At 42.7% G+C, this 20,049-nt stretch overlaps 1 protein-coding gene across 6 annotated transcripts in view; it reads right to left on the bottom strand.

Annotated features, from left to right (window-relative positions):
- Positions 1 to 13,426: 13,426 nt before the first annotated feature.
- The window catches only part of TP53INP1 (tumor protein p53 inducible nuclear protein 1), an 85,168-nt gene continuing 78,545 nt past the window's right edge, over positions 13,427 to 20,049 (bottom strand). For all 6 annotated transcript variants that reach the window (XM_074986916.1, XM_074986920.1, XM_074986915.1 and 3 more), the window contains one exon: positions 13,427 to 17,386. In XM_074986916.1, the coding sequence (XP_074843017.1) occupies positions 17,137 to 17,386 (250 nt within the window). In that variant the 3' untranslated portion in view covers positions 13,427 to 17,136. The remainder of the gene's footprint in view (positions 17,387 to 20,049) is intronic.

Here is a 20,049-nt window from a genome sequence, read left to right as displayed (position 1 = left end):
TCATTCAAAGAGCACCTCCCTGGGTCAGTTTCAATGAGACCATAGCATCATTATAGTAAATATCATTTGAGGTCCTTTACCACCCAGGTATTGGGTTACTCTGACATAAGAGTGCATTATATCTTATAGGAACCTATAGCTAAATTTAGATCTTCTTGATCATCATGGCTCTCTCATCAACACACTCCTAACTAAGCAGCAACTTTAAGTTCAGAGTATCTCTTGCTCTTGATTATAACAGACTTTTCCAAGTTACTTAGTAGGAATGGTGGGCATTTAAAATGCAAAAGTCATGAAAGGTTTCACAAAAGATTAAATGTGGTTTTAAAAGCACTCCCATGACTAAATGGCAGAGATTTTGGGAAGGCAATACAAGCTACAAGAACAAACCTGTAGCGGTTTAGTTGCTTCAGTTAAACCCCCGCCCCCCCAAACTGTAAAAAAGATATTCAGTTTTCTACATTGTTTAAGAGGACATTGGTTTTTAAGGATTTTACCCTAGTATTTTTCTTTGTCCTAGTTGTCCTCTCTCCCACCTTCTGTGTCTCAGGCCTTCTCTAAGCACAAAACTTCCAGCATTTTAAGATCAGTTTTAAAAATAGAGTTAGTTAAACCACTGCCAACTCTGGTGCAGATGTTCTGAAATTGATATAAGCCAGCTGCAAATCAATTTACTTTAATTCAGTCATTTCCATATGAACCAGCAATAAGCTTATTCAAGTGTGTCGTGCAGGGGCTATACAGTTTTAAATAAACACGTTTCAAAACAACGTTGGCTGAAATGGTGCAAGCTGTGTGTACAGGCAAGGCCTCAGGCACCACCCCCTTCCAATGCCCTGTTGTATTCTCCCTTGTCACCTCTCTAAACACTTATCTTCCTCCTTGCTTTCTTGGCCCACCACAGAGTAACAGCACATTACAAAGTTTACCTACAATTTTCTACTACCCTAAGAGCATGACAAGAAGTATAAATATAATGCAGTTTTTATTCCTTTGCCATTTCAAAGAATAATAAAAAGCAGTATAATATACCATAAAGATGCTTTAATAATAATATTATAATTGCCACTATTTCACGATATTGTAGGCTTTTTGGACACACATTCTCTTTTAATTCAGTGTGCACAATATCTACTACAACAGAGATCAGATTTCTATCTATACAAGTCAAAGCAAAGAGCCATATTTCTTTGATTCTTTTCTTGTTTGTCTAGACAGACACACTTGGATCCTGTGATCTTTACTCATGAGAAAAGCATTCAGTGATCTTAGCTTAGAGTAAAACCAGCTTCTTTTGCTTCAAGTCTCAATTACAGTGAAAGAAGGTTCCTCTCAGCTAGTCTTACCCATGTCTCTTTGTGGCTGAAAATCTAGTCTTTTGACTTAAATGCTAATTAAGTTATTGGTTCTCCAAACCACAGCCCTTCCTGAGTTGCTCCGCTGAATAACTCCACAGTTTATTAGGAAGGCACCCATTTCTATACTCCTCCTGAAAGGGTTCCTCTGCAATTCCTACATGGGGGGGCAACACCTGTTAATAATATACGTATCAGAGGGGCAGTCATGTTAGTCTGTCTTCAAAAACAACAAGAAGTCCTGTGGCACCTTACAAAATAACAGATATTTTGTAGCATAAGCTTTTGTGGGTCTTTGCCCATGAAAGCTTTGCTCCAAAATATCTATTAGTCTATAAGTTGCCACAGGACTTCTTGTTGTTTTTGAATAATATATTAACACTCTCCTCACCTAACACTCCACTGGGTCTCCCAATGTGTCACAAAGGAGAGGAATGATTTTCTTCATATTGTCTAGTGGAAGTTCACCCTGAGCTGTGACTAAGCATGAGACATATTGGTTCAAGATGTTGTTTTGGGTGGTTCTAAACTGCTGAAAATAGGAACATAGAATAAAAATAAAAAAACTTTATAAATATCTAATTCCCTCATCACCCCTATGAAGCAGGTAGGATCCTATTTCCACTGCACTGAGAGGCACCATGAGTTACACATTAAGGGACTTGCTCAAGTGCTGTGTTTTCTTGTTCCCTGCCAACACTCTAAGTTCTTTCAGCTGAGAATTATACCAGGATGGGTCTGGTTCCTGACTTAGAGCCAAGGCTGATTCAGCCAATGCTATTCAATGTGCAGCTGTAGAGGACCCTTGTCTCATGGGACTTCTGCAAAAGCAGGCTGAAATAAGTGTAGTGTTCATTGCTTATGCTTCTCTACAGCAAATGATACATTTAGTGCTGGCTATAAGCTTCAAAGTGATAATAATTTGAAAGAACCTGAATTTCTCTACATCCCCACTGCCTCCTTATCCTAGCCATGACTGTGACTCCCTGCAGGCTTCCACTCACTACATTTAACATCGAAACGTAGCTACAAAACTTCCAACCCTCAGCACTATTCCCTGTACTCACAACAGACGCATGCTGCAGTCCTAGACAGAGTCCCTATCCTCCCACTCTGAACCTCCGACACCACAGCGTGCATGAGAGAGGGGTACAGAGCAAATGGGATGGTGGATGTTCCATGCTAGACCTTGGAAGGGAATGAAATTACTGTGCAGAAACCCATGGATTTGCTTCATCTGGCCTGGATCAGAGCAGGGGCATTAAAGCTGAATTGCAAATACCCACTCTCTCCATTTTCTTCTATGTGATGCGTAAACTACTGCCTTCTGCGTAACAGACTTTCAGCTTCGAAACCTGAAATTGAATTTTGGGGGCTACTACGTTAAGTTAAACCCAGAACATGGTAATTTTCAGCTATGCTCAGTGGCAGGATGAGGGCTATGCCATGAATTTAAGGCAGATACCGTATACTGAGGTTTGTCCACCCACTCCAAGGCCTGGGATACACAAGGTGTGTACACTGTACAGAGGCACCTCTCAAAGGTGAGGAAAAACACATCTCTGACGAGGTAGCTATGCTGACCTAACCCCTCAGGGAGCCAGTGCTAGATCAATGGAAAAATTAGTATGAACTCCTCCTGCCAGTATAGGTAGTGTCTCCACTGGAAAGCTTCAAGGACTTAGCTGCTTCAGTGCCCCTGTGGAGTTCTAATTGTAGATATACCCCAGTTCTCTCTTCACAGATTCCAGATTCATCTCCTCATTCACAAACCATGTGCAGCTTGCTAGCACCCACCTTTCAGGCACCACAAACCCTGGTACCCAGCAAAGATGCCTACCTGCTTTGTTCTCCCCTCCACACAGGAAAGCTCTGAGAAGACCCACTGTAGGGAACGGGTGACTCTTGTAGTAATCAGCTGAAGTGGCCTATACACCAAAGTAATATTTTTAGTTACACTTATTATTGGGCCTTCTTGTTGGCCATCTGTAACAATGAGAAAGCCAAGTTTCAGAAGGCAGTGTTGTTTTTTGACACTGCCCAGGACTGGGTCTGAGACATTGAATTCCACTCCTGGCTCTGAGAACCTGGATAAGGGACAGCTTCTCTGTGCCCCATGTTCCCCATTCATGACATCAGGCTACAGTTACGTGCCTGTCAGAGATGGTAGCAGGTTAATTAGCATGGGTAGAAAACTTCCAACATGTCAAGGGACATTTAAATGTTAAATACTGCACCAGTTCAGAGTACAAGTCCTTACAGGCAAAGAAGCTACTGTCCCAAGGAATTTACAGCCTCAGCCTGCAATATTGAACTGTGAGGTTATCAAAGGAAAAAAGATGGAGGAGAGCAGGCTAAAATTTTACAAAGTCTTAACTTTTCTTTATGAACAGCACCAGAGCGGGGCTGATTGTATCAGAGCTGCAAACAGCACAAGCCACACTTTTGCCATATGCAGAAAAAATATGTTCTTGAGATCTTTTTCTAATCTATATTACTGTTTATGCCTGGCGAGAGGAGTCATATTTAAATAGTTAAATTGTAAGTGTTAATAGTAAAATTAGATGTCAAAATTCACATGCCATTGAGATGTAATGGTAAAGTGCCAGACAACCCCTGAGCAATATTTTATATAATTCGGCAACCTCAAAAAACATTTATCTCACTGACATTAGTTCAAAAAGGCTAAAGCTAATATTACAGCAAAAGGTTGTAAATGCAGGGCCTTTCCACAATGAGAATATTGGCAATAGCTGATTTTGTACATGTAGCAGCAAAGGAAGCAGAACACTCTGAGATACGACTGCATTTTAATTTTTTTTTAATGTTGAGCAGTCATCTTAATAAGTCTAAATCACCACTGGTGCACATCCTCCAGTGGAAGCAGTGATGAAGTTGTACTGTAAACCCCTCAGGCATTGTGCTCACTGCTCAGCCAATAGGATGACATAACTGCCAGTGCAGACTCTATTTTAGCATTCCCACCACTGAAACTGCACTACTATTGGACAGTAGGGAGAGACTTTCACATTACCCCCAGCTCTCTTCAAATTGGGGAATGTCCAAAAAAAAAATGTCCCACTGGTGTCAGCAACACAGGGAGCCTGAGATCCCTCCTACACCAGGTCAGGTTCATTTTGCCTCCCTGTGATTACAACAATACAAACCTCTGGCATAGAAGCACTGCCCCTGTAGACAGGCCTCATTATATGGCTCCTTGTTTTCCTAAGCTGATTTGATGAATTTTGGTTTCTTCCCTTTGGGAACAAAAACTTCAACACTGTACTCTCAGCAAATGGATGATTTTAATCCCTGAAAATTCAGTTTGGCCATTTTTGAGTTACTTGGAGAAATAAAAAACAGAAAAAAATATCCTTCACTGATTCTAATTTGTCTCCTACATAATTGCACAGTCACAGAACCGGGCTTTTTGAAGTGTGCATTTGATTAAACAATACAGAGAGTAAAACATAGCTGTTCACAGGCATCAGCATTTTGGGTCAGAGCAGGAGTCCAGCTAGCCACAGTTCCATCTCTGACAGGGACCAACAGCAGTAGTCCAACAGAAAATGAAGGCAGCACCAAAATTCCAGAGAAGTTATCGTCTTCCTTGGGAATGGGTTAATGGTGAGTGTCTTCACTATAGAATTAATTTGTTACTTTCCTGGAGTTTGCCTGTATCCAGTGCAAGCGTCCACACTGAAAATATCAGGCTGGTGTGCTCACATGTGATACACTCATTCATGTATGGCACATCTGGGTGGATCCTCCTAGGATTCTTTCCACTGCAGTAAACTGAGAGCTCTACGCATTTCCTCCCCCTCCCCCCGACAACTGGGAGGAGAAATCTGTTCTTTCTGGGCATACAAGAGGAACTGGAGGGCATTGGAGGCCTAGCAGCACTCAGGTAGAGCTTGCCTGGCTTCAGCTGTGTCTACACGTGCCCCAAACTTCGAAATGGCCATGCAAATGGGAATAAGGGGACTTCGAAGTAGGCGGCGTCCTTTCGAAAAGGAGCCCCGTCTGGACGCGCCGCACAGCGGCAAGGAGCATCAATTTCGAAGCGCGGCTGCCGCCCGCATGCTAATGAAGCGCTGAATATGCATTTCAGCGCTTCATTAGTAAACTTCGAAATGGCCATTTGCATGGCCATTTCGAAGTTTGGGGCACGTGTAGACACAGCCTTCATGCTACAGAGCAGTGGTGTGAGTAGCTGAAAACTTGGCTGGCCCAGTAAGAGGTAAAGCTAACATGAGAATGACCAGAGTTAAATGCCAATCAGAGACAAGGATTTGTGCATAGGGACAGAACTCAGGTTAGCAGCAATGCTCACATTTACATTAACTTTGAATTCCTATAATGTAAATACATTTTATAATTGATTTCAGTGAACAGATACTTTAGGCTGAATATTGCTTTTAAGTGTTACCACACAGAAATGTGATAAATTCCACAGGCAGGTGTGGTCACTCTATCCTGGGACTAAAAGACTGCCTGGGACTAAAAAGACTGCCTGGGACTAAAAGACTGCCTGTTAACTCAAGGTAAAAGTTAGTATGGACACAGTGTGCCTGTAAATTGCCACACTTGGGCTGAGTTTACACTTGCCCCCAACTTCGAAGGGGGCATGTTAGTCAGGGTGACGGGAGATTACTAATGAAGCACTGTGGCGAATACGTAGCACTTCATTAGGCTAATTCTCCCCCGTGGCAACTCTGAAGCTTCGAACTTCAAAGTGCCAGCTTGCATGTAGCTGTGGGCACTTTGAAGTGCCCTTACTCCCCAACATTTTGTACACGTATGCCAATTGAAACTTTGAAGTTGCCGTGGGGGAGAATTAGCCTAATGAAGAGCTGCGTATTCACCGCATCACTTCATTGGTAATCTCCCCTCACCCTGATTAACATGCCCCCCTTGAAGATGGGGGCAAGTGTAGACAAGCCCTTGCTTTCACAAAAGGGGTGAATAACAGTAAATCTTTTATATCCGGCATCCTATCATCCAGAACTCTCAAATAACCGGCATTTTAACCATAAGTCAATTTTAGTTATGTTTTCCATAAGTACAGTATAATGAAAGTAAACACAAATAAACACAGCAAATACAGTGTAAGTTTACAGTGTACAACACTACTCTGGATGGTAAGTAAAGTACTCTGCATACATTTGTTTCTTAATATCGAATCCTGTTTTTCTCTAGTGTTACGTATTACTAGCTAAACCTCTCTATTATCCAGGATATCTGAATATCCAACAACCTTCTGGTCCTGGTGAGGCTGGATATGAAAGGGTTAACTGTGCCTCCAGTTAACTGTCAATTAACTCTAGGTAAAAATCTAGTGAAGACACCCTCACAGAAGCATTCAGCTCTTACCTGCACTTTGACTCTTCCCATTCCGGGGTCACCAAAACTAGGGGTACGTCTTCACTACAGGGAGCATCACCCCTGCCGCGGTCGATCTTCTGGAGTTCAATTTAGCATGCCTAGTATCATCATCATCATCATCAACTGTGGGCCCAGCACCTGTTGGTGTCTGATACCTCTCTCACTATTCCTTTCCATCATTCCCTGTGCAGTGTGGAGTGGCTTAGTTTCTGTAGACTAGCTCTGCACCAATCTACTACGTCATCTATCCATTCTCTGTGGGGTCTGCCTCTCCTCTTCGAACCGTCCATTATGCCGAATACCAGGGTCCTGATTTTTCGTTTGTTGTTCATTCTGCAAATATACCCAAATAGTTGTAACTTCCATTTTATAACCTTCTGCAGCAGGTTCTCTTTCACCTGTATCTTTCTATATAATTATTCGTTGGTGACCTTCTGCATCCATCCTATTCTCAGAATCTTTCTATAACAATGCCTCGTAAGGATGCGCCAAATTGAACTTACAGGGCACCTGTGTCAGTATGCCTGCCCCTAGTTAGGCGTAAGAGAAGTCAACTGGAGAGGTTTTTCCTATTGACCTCCTGCTGTGAAGACGGTGGCAAAAATTGATTACAGTCTTCCCCCGCCTTACGAGGGTAATTCATTCCTGAAAAACCCCTCTTAGGGCGAATTCTCATAAGTCGAAAATGTAATTACCATTAATTTCAATGGGAAAAAAATGTATGCGTTCCTGAGCCCCAAAATGTACACCCATTTATGCTAAAACAACACCACATCCCATTAAATTCAGTGCAAGGGGGCAGGCAGGGCAGAGCAGGGCATGGGGAGGCAGCCCGGCCTGAGCGCAGCTTAGGTTAAGTGGGGAGGGGGCGCTGCCAGGAGCTGGCGGCGTGGGGAGCTAGGCAGGCACAGGGGCCCCCCAGCTGGTGAGGGGCGATGCCTCTTTCATGCGGGGCTGCAGGGTGGACAGATCCCGCCAGTGGCAGCCAAGGCGGCAGCGGCAGCTGAGCCAGGCACTAAATGGGAGGGAGCGCCACAGATGGCGAGCAGCGCCTGAGGCACAGCTCCATAGGGCAGGCGGCGGCAGCCCCCTAACCGTGCAGGGGGTGAGCGGCAGCAGTGGGGCTGAGATGTGCTGCGCACCCAGCATCTACGTCTCGCAGAGCCGCGTGACATACTGCCAGGACTCGGACGAGTCTACCTCCCCGCACCAGACTGCCACCCTCTTGCAGGGTGCCGCTGCCCCCCTGCACGGCCTCTTCGTCAAGACCAACGCAGCCAACTCCATCCCCTCGGTGCTTGCCTACCAGAGCCACCAGCCTCCAAATCGATCCTTGTAAATGCGAAGAAATGCCTCATAAGCTGAAGTAGGGGTACTAAATGAAACTCCTCGTAAAGTCGAATTCTCGTAACTTGAATGGGTGTATCTCGGGGTATGACTGTATAGGTAAGTCAACTCCAGCTATGCAATTCTTACAGCTGGATTTGCGTATCTAAAATAGATTTTACCTCCTAATGTAGACCTGGCCTATGTTATTTGGATAAGACATAGCCCAAGGTGATAGGTCTTGAACTATGTATAATGCAGATGTTCAGCAATATCTGCATAAGGAGCTCATTTCTGACAAAGAATGTTAGCAGTGTTCCTCCTCCCACCATTCCCCCCCATCTCTTTTCTTATCAGTACTGAAAACGGTTTAAATTGCCAATGAAAGCACAAGGCTTCTGGCACCAGTGTGTGTAATAAGGACCTACTAAAATAGCGTGTTGATGATGCTTGGTGTAGTGTGAGGAAGTTATTTACAAGTCAGTACCCATCTTTTGTAACAGTTAAACCATTTTCAATATCAGGTGAAAGGAGGGGGCAAAACAGAGACACTCATCAGCCCCATCTCCAGCAAGGGTCAACGCCACTGATGTTAACATTAGCAGAAGGCATTCACAGCAGTATTCGTAACAGCATCAGCTCATCCTCTGTGGAGCAAGTCTAATCCGTGTGGTGCTCAAAACAACCAGTGGAAAGTCTAGGCCAGGGTTCCCAATACTAGTAGGTGAAGTTAAACCAGCAGGAAGTTTTTGAAACATTTTGCTTGCAGGGACAAGACCATTGCTCACTGTATCCAGGAGCAATGGGCCATTTTTCTAGTACAAGCTGCAGGTCTTACCTGAAAAAGCTCACTACCTGAAAAGTGAATGTGTTCGTCTTTAAGTTGCTGCAGTTCTGCTTGTTATTTGCGTATCCCTACTAGTATCTCAGACTCTTAACTGAGTACTTGGGTGCATTAGTAGGAGCATTGCCAGCAGATCTAGGGAACTGATTATTCCCATTATTCAGCCCTGGTGAGACTGCATCTGGAGTACTGCATCCAGTTCTGGGTCCCTTGTTACAGAAAGGATATGGACACGGAGAGAGTCCAGTGCAAAAACGATTAGGGGTTTTGAGTTTATGATTTAGGAGCGGCTGAGGGATTTGAGCTTATTTAGTCTACATAAGAGAAAATCGAGGGGGAGACTCGACAGCAGCCTTAACTACCTGAAGGGGAGGTTCCAAAGAGAGTGGAGAGAGGCTGTTTTCAGGGGAGACAGATGACAGAACAAGGAGCAATGGTCTCAAGTTGCAGTGGGGGAGGTCTAGACTGGATATTAGGAAAAACTCTCACTTGAAGAGTGACGGAGCTCTGGAATGGGTTGCCTAAAAAGGGGGTAGAATCTCCCTCCCTAGAGATTCTTAAGTTCCAGCTTGACAAAGTGCTGTCTGGGCTGATTTAGTTGGGCTTGGTTTTGCTTTCAGCTGGGGGTTGGGACTTGATGACCCCTGGAGAGCTCTAATTCTCACTGGGGCCAAGATTTTTTGCTTTTATTGTATAGTAGTGAAAAGAAGAAGACACTGCTTATATTAGAGAGGAAGGTTGTGCTATACATCATGGGAAAGATAGAATCCTCACAGATGTTTAATATTGGTACATTGGCTTGAGCTGACAGATAGCCATCGGCGCATACAAAAAGATATTGAGTCTGTGATTGTTAGAAATTGGAACTCCGCTGACCCAGTGCCATTCCCTCTTTGTTTCACAGAGAAAGGAAGAAGAATAAAGAAGTCCATTACTCTAATGCTTCCAGAATGGTGGTGGTCAGGGACTCCTTCCTAAGAGGGACGGAGGCATCCATCTGCCGCCCGGACCTAGAATCCCGGCTAGTTTGCTGCTTGCCTGGAGCTAGAATTCGGGCTGTTACAGAGTCGCTGCCAAAAATTCTTCAACCTGTAGACTATTACCCCTTCCTACATCTTCATGTAGGAACCAGTGATACAGCCAAGAGCAACTTTGATGAGATCACACCAGACTACGTAACCCTTGGGAGAACGATCAAGGAATACGGAGCCCAGGTGGTCTTCTCGTCTATCCTCCCTGTGGAAGGAAGGGGTCCGCGGAGGGATCGTTGAATCACAGAGGTAAATGCGTGGTTGTGTAGGTGGTGTAGCAGGGAAGGATTTAGTTCCTTTGACCATGGGATTCTGTTTCGTGAACAGGGATTGCTGAAAAGAGACGGGATCCACCTCACTAAAAGTGGAAAGAGCATCTTTGTGGGCAGGCTTGCAAACCTAGTGAGGAGGGCTTTAAACTAGGTTTGTTGGGGGAAGGTGACACAAGCCCGGAAGTAAGTGGGGAAGGAGGAGGGAACAATTAAGCGGGTTTCCTGGGTGAAGAGGAGAAAGTGGGCCAATCGGCCCCTTCTCTAAGATGCTTGTACACTAATGCCAGAAGCCTGGGGAACAAACAGGAAGAATTAGAGGCCCTGGCACAGTCACACGAGTATGAAGTGGTTGGAATAACGGAGACTTGGTGGGACGATTCGCATAACTGGAGCACGGTCATGGAAGGTTGTAAGTTGTTTAGGAAGGACAGACAGGGGAGAAAAGAAGGAGGAGTTGTGCTCTATGTAAGGGAGCGGTATGATTGCTCAGAGCTCCAGTATGAGGAAGGAGAAAATCCAGTTGAGAGTCTTTGGGTTAAGCTTAGAGGTGGAAGTAACAGAGGTGATGTTGTAGTTGGTGTCTGTTACAGGCTGCCAGATCAGGGAGAGGAGATAGATGAGGCTTTCTTCAGGCAGCTTAGTGAAGCTTCCACATCACAGGCCCTCGTTCTCATGGGAGACTTTAATCATCCGGACATTTGTTGGGAGATCAATACATCAGCACACAGACAATCCAGGAAGTTTTTGGAGAGTGTTGGGGATAACTTCTTGGTACAAGTGCTGAAGGCACCGACCAGGGGCCGTGCACAGCTTGACCTGTTGCTCACAAACAGGGAAGAACTAGTAGAAGAAATAGAAGTGGGAGGGAACCTGGGCTGCAGCGACCAGGAGATTGTAGATTTCAGGATCCGGATGAAAGGAAGAAGGGTGAGCAGTAACATACAGACCCTTGATTTCAGAAGAGCAAACTGTGACTCCCTAAGAGACCAGATGAGCAGGATCCCTTGGGGAAGGAAGATGAAGGGGAAAAGAGTTGAAGAAAACTGGAAGTATTTTGAAGAAGTCTTACTGAAGGCACAGGAACAAACAATCCCGCTGCGTAGTAAGGAATGCAAACATGGTAGGCAACCAGCTTGGCTTAACAGGGAAATCCTTAGTCAGCTTAAATTAAAAAAGGATGCATACAAGAAATGGAAACGTGGACAGTTGACTAAGGAGGAGTATAAACATACGGGTGGAGAATGCCAGGCAGTAATCAGGAAAGCGAAAGCACAATTGGAACTGCAGCTGGCAAGGGATGTGAAGAGTAACAAGAAGGGCTTCCACAGGCATGTGAACAATAAACAGGTTATCAGAGAAGGTGTGGGGCCATTACTAGATGAGGAAGGTAACCTAGTGACAGATGATGCAGGAAAAGCTGAAGTACTCAATGCTTTTTTTGCCTCAGTCTTCACAGACAAAGTCAACTTCCCCATGAGGGTCCTAGATGATGCAGTATGGGAAGGTGGAGGGCAGCCATCTGTGGGGAAGGAACAAGTTCTGAGATATCTAGAAAAACTAGATGTGCACAAGTCCATGGGTCTGGATTTAATGCACCCCAGGGTACTGAGGGAATTGGCAGAGGTCATTGCTGAACCTTTGGCCATTATCCTTGAAGACTCTTGGAGATTGAGGGAGATACCAGATGACTGGAAGAAGGCAAACATAGGGCCCATCTTTAAAAAAGGAAAGAAGGACAATCCAGGGAACTATAGACGGGTCAGCCTTACCTCAATCCCTGGGAAAATAATGGAGGGAATCCTCAAGGAATCCATTTTGAAGCACTTGGAAGATGGGAAAGTGATCAAAAGTAGACAACATGGATTCACCAGGGGCAAGTCCTGCCTGACCAATCTGATTAGCTTCTATGATGAGGTAACAAGCTCTTTGGACATGGGGAAGTCAGTGGATGTGATACACCTTGACTTCAGCAAGGTTTTTGATACGGTCTCCCACAACATTCTTGTCCATAAGTTAAGGAAATATGGATTGGATCCTTGGACTATAAGATGGATAGAAGGCCGGCTTGATGGTCAGGCCCAACAGGTAGTGGTCAATGGCTCAATATCTGGATGGCAGTCTGTTTCAAGCAGAGTGCTGCAAGGCTCGGTTCTGGGGCTGGTGTTGTTCAACATCTTTATTAATGACCTGGATGAGGGACTGGGTTGCACCCTCAGCAAGTTTGCGGATGACACAAAACTAGGGGGAGAGGTAGATTCGTTGGAGGGTAGAGAGAGAATCCAGAGGGACCTGGATAAATTGGAGGACTGGACCAAAAGAAATCTGATGCAGTTCAATAAGGAGAAGTGTAGAGTCCTGCACCTGGGGCGGAAGAATCCCAAACATTGCTACAGGCTGGGGACTGACTGGCTCAGCAGCAGTACGATGGAAAGGGACTTAGGGGTTATGGTGGATGAAAGGCTGGATATGAGTAAACAGTGTGCCCTTGTAGCCAAGAAAGCTAACGGCATACTGGGGTGCATTAGGAGGAGCATTTCGAGCAGATCTAGGGAAGTAGTTATTCTTCTTTATTTGGCACTGGTGAGGCCACATCTGGAATACTGTGTCCAGTTTTGGGCCCCCCAGTATAAAAAGGATGTGGATTTGCTGGAGCAGGTTCAGCAAAGGGCAACAAAAATGATTAAGGGTCTGGAGCACAAGACCTATGAGGATAGGCTGAGGGATTTGGGCTTGTTTAGTTTACAGAAGACTCAGAGGTAATTTAATAGCAGCCTTCACCTTCTGAAGGGGAGCTCTAAAAAGGAGGGTGAAAAACTGTTCTCAGTGGTGTCAGATGGCAGAACAAGGAGTAATGGTCAGAAGTTGAAGAGGGAAAAGTGTAGGTTAGATATTAGTAAACACTACTTCACCAGGTGGGTGGTGAAGCATTGGAATGCGTTGCCTAGAGAGGTGGTGGATTCTCCATCCCTTGAGGTTTTTAAGTCCTGGCTGGACAAGGTCCTGGCTGAGATGACTTAGTAGGGGTTGATCCTGCTTGAAGCAGGGGGCTGGACTAGATGACCTCCTGAGGTCCCTTCCAGCCCTATGATTCTGTGAATGGTGAGAATTTTGAACTACAGAGGTTATTTTGTAATTACAGTGTCCAAATTAGTGCTCAAACATTTGGAATTTAACCACAATATAGGAAAAAATACTCAGATAAGCCACTTTAATAATAGGCCAATGTTTATTGACAGTTAAGATCATATTTGTTTCTTTGTGAAGTGCAAGATGCACTATGAAACCAAAATACAGGAGGTTGTGTTATTAAACACACATTGGTTAAGCGATGCTACTTTTTGGCAAAGTGCTGTATTTTGTTGTTGTTCAGTTGTATCAAGCTGCCTAGTCAAACTGAGAGCCAGACAACCTTCACTATCAAAAGAACTGCTAGACGTAGAGAAAGTGGCTCCGGAAAGAAGCTGCCATATATGCATAGAATGATGTACAGTATTTATACTAGCTGAAATCTCCCTTTTGAATTTTCAAGTTTGCTGCGTACAAGTTAAACCTAGAAGGCACAGGTTTGTTAACACCACATCTGTCTGTCGACTGATACATACAGAAACATAGTTTCAACAAAATTAATGAATCAGCATCTGAGACAGTGCAAGGCCTCCACTTTTACAAGAAATAATACAGGTTTTACTACGGTTCATAAACCATATAAAAAGCCACACAACTTACATACTACAACAACAACAACAAAACCTGGCCAGGAACTCCAGGCAGAAAAACAGAACTAGTAACATAAATATGCAAGATAAAAATTAACACGTAAGTCACTGATGAAGTATTGTGTGTGTGTATATTTTTTATATATATATAAAAAAAATACAAACAGCACGGTTTCCAATAGTAAGAACTGAGAGGCACAGCTTTTGTGCAACAAAACAGTTTATATCCTGAAAGATATAGGATTTCATCACTAGAAAGTTATCCAGTAATATAGTATAAAAATGAGTATCTCCTAGTTTTTAGGAGCAGTCAAAATTGCATTTTACTTGCCAACTAAAACAGAAGGCTCCAATTCTAATGCTTGAGAGCCATGCACTCTCTCTCCACCCCAACTAAAAGGTTAAAGGATTACTAAACCCCTTTCAATTCAAAGAGGTGGAGAGTCTGTCTTCCTTCATTTAACTTTAGGAAAATTAAAGCAGAAGGAAAGTAATTATTTAGGAAGAGAAAAATTAAAGCAAGGAGTCTCCTGAGCTGGAAAACATGTTTGTGTATACATACATTTATGTATATGGGGGGTGGGGTGGGGGTTGAGGAGATGAAAGAAGGACCAAGGAGAAGCTGAAATGAAAAGGAATGAAACCAGAAGAAAAAATAAGATCTCAGTGTGCAAAGGAGAGAAATTCTAGGAATCAGAAATGGATGAGGCTACAAAATTATTTTTGGATAAAAAAATTGAGAGTTCTTGAACCAGGAAAGTATCACTGTATAAACATGGATATACATCACTTAAAAAAAAAAAGGAAAAGAACATCAACAAAAATCCTCTATATTCTGAATGGGTATTAAGGACTTAGACTCATGCATTAATCACTCAAAACAAACCCCAGTTTCCATATCACTTTAAGTCTGAAAGAACAGCTTAGACAAAACACCTTTCAGGGATGGCGCAGATATACGTAGCCCAGCATAGATATATGTAGCCCATCCTAAGCACAGAAGGCCAGACTATATGACCTTCTAGCATTTCTAGGAATATACTTCAGGAAAATGGCAGGAGTACAACAAAAAGCAATGTTGAAAAGACTACATTTATATATCTACATGGCACTTTATGAGTTAACTAAAACCAGAAAACACGGAGTATTTGAAGGGAATTGGGGACAGGAGACTATTTGCTACAGGATTAGGAAGATTATTCTCCACAAGAGGTCTACCTGCATCTATTATAAACAGTGTTACTGATGGTACAAGATTACTACAAGGCATCAGATTTTGCATCAGCAAAATCAAAACACGTGGCCATATTTCAGAGAACATTTCAGAGGCTTGAAATAACTCTTAAGAATTATTGGTCTCATCTAATCACAGAAATTCAAGTCACCCATATATACATGTCTTATAGTGTTGAGGTTTTTCCACATTTCATCTGGGAAGACATTGTTGACTATGACATGCCTTAGCAGCAAACAGAGGAGAAGCAGCAACAGCAGATGAAGCAGTGGAAAGAAAAAAGGAAGAGTAAATCTTCACTGTTCTTCCCAGCCCCAATTCCCAGATTTACTCAAATTTCCAGGAAGTTTCTAGTATGGTTGATTTTGTAGTATGACTGTCAGGAAGTCTCCGCACTGTCAACCTGGGGAACTTTACCTTCCAAGGCATGCTTTCTTCCAGAAGGTCATGCACATTTTTTTAAAAATCAAGATATTTAACGCTCTGTACTTGCTCCTTTCCAATTTTATATACCCTTCCAGCACTGCTTAATTTTGGAAGACCAATAGGGTTAGAATGTATTTAAAATGCTATGCCTTACCTAATTTCCAGTCATGGCCACCCAGACTTTATTCTCACTGGGAAAGAACTGAGAGTGTTCCAAGTCCTCATCTGGAACCACGTTTTCTATCCAGTACTTTGTGAGTCATTCCTAATCTGTTACTTGAAATGAATTAATCAATTTGAGGCAGTAATCAGCAGCTAGGGAGCCCATCTGTACTCAACATCTACCAGAACAGGCTCTACAGTAGTTATGCATGGACCTATTATTGAAGGCAGTCAACCTATTCCTTTCTCCTTGGATCGGACTACAGTGACATCCCCAAACTTGGCTTACTTTATGTAATGGATGCATCCTCTCCCCAAAGAAAAGAAAAAATGAGAAAGAAACAAAAAAAGAAGAGAGCCAAGGCTGTGTGAGTTAAAATACTGATGGACTCTCTGGGTTAAACGTCTATACTTAGTAATCCACAGGTCTACCTTTCATTTCATGCCATGGAAGGCACAAAGTCTGCCACTCTCCAACACCTGTACCCAGTCCTGCCAATGGAGGGAGGGGGTAAGCAAAGGGGGAAGTTGCCCCAAAGCCCAGCCTTCCTAGGGTACCTGAAGCTCTGGCTCCTGTTGCTACTTTACCAGCAGTGACGGCTAGAGCTCTGGGCCCCTTTGATGTGCTGGTAGCACATGCAGCTATGAGGGGGCCAATGCCACAGTCCTGGCTGTACTAGGGCATCTGCCCTTGGCCCCACCTCTTCTGGGGGCACAGAGATGCACCCCCCTTCCATTTTGCCCCAGGGCCTGTGGTGGCTTTTGGCCCTGCAGCCTGTGCTATTTGTGCCAATATTATCAGGTGGACATTTAACTCTTCTGTTGCTTTATATGAAGTACCTGACAACCCTAATTGAACTGTTTACCGTAAATAGGTAATATCTAGAGTTACCTTTCAATAAGAATTTAGTGACACCTACTTCAAATCCATGGGCAACTATAGTCTTTTTAATGCTTACGTTAGAATATATCTGTGCACACAGTACATGCAGGCATACAAAGCTGTCAAATGTACTGGTTATTATGGCTGACACCAATAATTTTGTAACTTCATTTTGATTAAACTGAAGAACGCGTGTTCCATCCTTTTTAGAGTTTTCTTTAAAATCCCATCCATACATCATACTATAGTTACAAACCATTATTCTCTCACACACTCATTTCCAAGATACTGAAATATTTAAGATAACCACTTAGGATCTATCACAAGGCATTTTGTGATATGCTATACGCAAATCTGGTTTCAAACTAATGTAACACTAGTCACGATTTGTGTTCAAATGATTGATTATAAGCTTCAGGTTGACCACAACTTCATTATCTAGACACTAAAACAAGAGCAAGCTAAGAACAATTAACTAAAAGAACTAAAACCTCAACAACCTTCAGTAATTGTACTGACGCTGGCAAGGCTGGTGAACAAACAATCCATTGTGCTTGATTTGCCGAGAGTGGCAATCCCTGGTAAGATTTTGGCGCCGGAGACTGTTTCTGGTGAGATGGTGTCTTTCATTATGTTCTTTTACCCAATGGGTCGGACGAAAACTCTTGGTTTGTTCCAGAAAACTTGAGTGAGCAGCAAGAGTGGCAACGTAGCAATGAATGTGCTGCCCCATTTCGTTTCGTGCGTCCATTCTAAAATGTAATATAAAAATGTTACACTTAAGTTAGCACTTTGAGAGCTAGAGAAATTTATTAAGTCAGAGTATTTTTTTCTACCTCAATGAATATAGATAGGTTTGGAAGGATTATTTTTGTATCAGTAAATGTCACTAAACAACAACTTAATTGTGTGCACACATAGAAATATTGATCGAGACCTGAAAAAGATCTTCAACAGAAATGTAGTGATAGGCAAAGTAAGAAAAATGCTGCTTGGAGAACTTAAGAGCCTGATTTCAGGATATTTACTGTGTATAGTTTGGCATGTGATTTTGACAATTTGTATTTACAATGCTTTGACTTTTTGGGTCTCAGGGTATGTCTACACAGCAGCCTTATTTCAAAACAAGCTATTCCAGAGGAGCTATTCTGGAATAGCTTATTTTGAAATAACTTCTTTAAAGTTCTGAGCTTTCACAATTTCTGTTTCTTAGCAGACTAAAGTAACATGTACAAAGAAAGACACAAGCTGGATAGGACTGGTTTTGTTCTGGGCTTATGTGGTGGTGAATCTGGGCCAAGTATGATTCAGTACTTAGTTAAGACATTTGTCTTAAAGACAGAGACACAATGGCTATGTTTACACTAGCCCAAAACTTCGAAATGGTCATGCAAATGGCCATTTCGAAGTTTACTAATGAAGGGCTGAAATACACATTCAGCACCTCATTAGAATACCAGCAGCCACGGCACTTGGAAATTGACACGGCTCCCCACCGCGTGGCTCAGCCAGACAGAGCTCCTTTTCAAAAGGACCCTGGCAACTTCGAAATCCCCTTATTCCATTTGCATGGCCATTTTGAAGTTTTGGGCTAGTGTAGACACAGCCAATATATTGGAAAGGGTGGGAGCAGCACAGAAAGAAACAATGAAGTGAACTGCAAAGAAAAAGAGGACACATTTTTCAGTGCACACACAGCTTCCTATACTTCCCCACACCTTTGCCAAAGAAAAAACTGTCATGGCTTCTGGGCATAAGAAAGACCCTACCTTGGAATATTTTAAAGAAATTCATTCCCTGGGTGAAAAAAGAAAACATGTCAATTATAAGCAGAGCAAGACCCAGTTGCAAGAATGAAACGTCATAAAGGAAAACTGCTTTTTGAAATAAAATGATGTGGCCGAAGACGTAGATATATGTCTGAGAAGTGCAGATCAACTGGTTCATTTGCAAGGAATCTTTCTTCAATACTCTCTCTATGCCTCTTCGTACAAGTGTAATTTAACAAGACAAATCCCAGGTTGCTTGCTATGCTGGATGTTCCTATAATAAAAAGTTTAGCTTAGCTAATCATTATGGTTTGTTTACTTAGTTAACTAGATTTAGATCTGTCACCCCGGTATACAATATAGAAAGCTGCAAAAAGAGAAATTTAAGAGTTCCCAGTTGTCACTGAGGCTGCATCTAGACAGAAGGGAACTGCTGGAAAAAGATATCCAAATTTGTTTCAGGATCCCATTTAAGCATAAGAGATTGTGTATCTGCAACATCTTTAAAGTCATCCTTTGGTACTTTTAGTAGCAGTGTTGCAACTAAACATATTTCAGACAACAAAGTATCAGTAGCAAGCAAAAGATTTCTGTCAACCATTAAAATTACCACCAATGGATGGTTTTGTATTAAGGACCAGCAAATACCAACAGTACACCATAGATGTAAAGATTGCGCTATTCCTTTATGCTGCAAATTCTCCTTTACACATTATTAACAATAAGCACCTTCACTGAGGTACTGAGTCCTTACAACCAGGCTACACTCCACCTGGCAAAGCAGATATTTGTGGAAGGTTGCCAGATACAGTGTATGAGAAGGAACTTGAACAGCTCACAAGAAATACTGAGGGGAAATTTGTCACTTTAACCCTTGATGGGTGGAGCAGCAGCCACAATGATCCAGTAACGTGCCTGTGTGTCAACAGAAGAGGAGGTTGCATATCAGAAACTACAGGTAGATCAGGAAATGCCCACACAACGGAATATTTTAAAAAAGTAGCTGTGAAAGATGTAATAAACAGTGGAAAAAAATCCAATTGTCACATGCACACTTTTGTCACTCCCAATGCTGAGAACATGGCAAAGATGAGAAGATATTTAGAAGAAGAAATGGAAGTATGTTCCTTACTAATATATGGCTGCTGTGCCCATTTAATGCATCTTTTAGCTGAAGACATTAGCATGTCTTCTCTAGGAATAAAGGAAAATGTTTTTGAAGTCACAGAATACTTCTGTAACAACCATTTTGCCTTAGCTTCACTGAAGAGAGCACAAGGATCCTAACTAATTATCTCGATGTATTTGCTGAAATTCTTGATTGATTGTTTTGAACAATTCATTAAGACCTGGTTTATTCTCATAAAACTTTGTGAAGAGAACAGTGATACAATAAAGGGAAGTATCTCATTCAAAGTATGTAACACTGGAATAAATAAGAGTTGTAGAGGATATGTTCAGTTTACTGAAGCCTATAATGACAGACTTAAGAAAATTTCAGAAAAATTGCTGCTGCATGCTGATGTTCTCGAAATTTAGAAGGCGCTTGAGAGATACTGACAAAAGAATACCTCACCAGAAAGTTTAACTTCAGGCAAAAAGAAGTGACTGGATCCAACACTATCTCCACTTCCAAAACAAAAAAG

The sequence above is a fragment of the Carettochelys insculpta genome, chromosome 2 (assembly GCF_033958435.1).
Source record: "Carettochelys insculpta isolate YL-2023 chromosome 2, ASM3395843v1, whole genome shotgun sequence".
Lineage (NCBI taxonomy): Eukaryota > Metazoa > Chordata > Testudines > Carettochelyidae > Carettochelys > Carettochelys insculpta.
The sequence above is the reverse complement of the archived record's forward strand: the minus strand, read 5'-3'. Positions and strand labels throughout refer to the sequence as shown.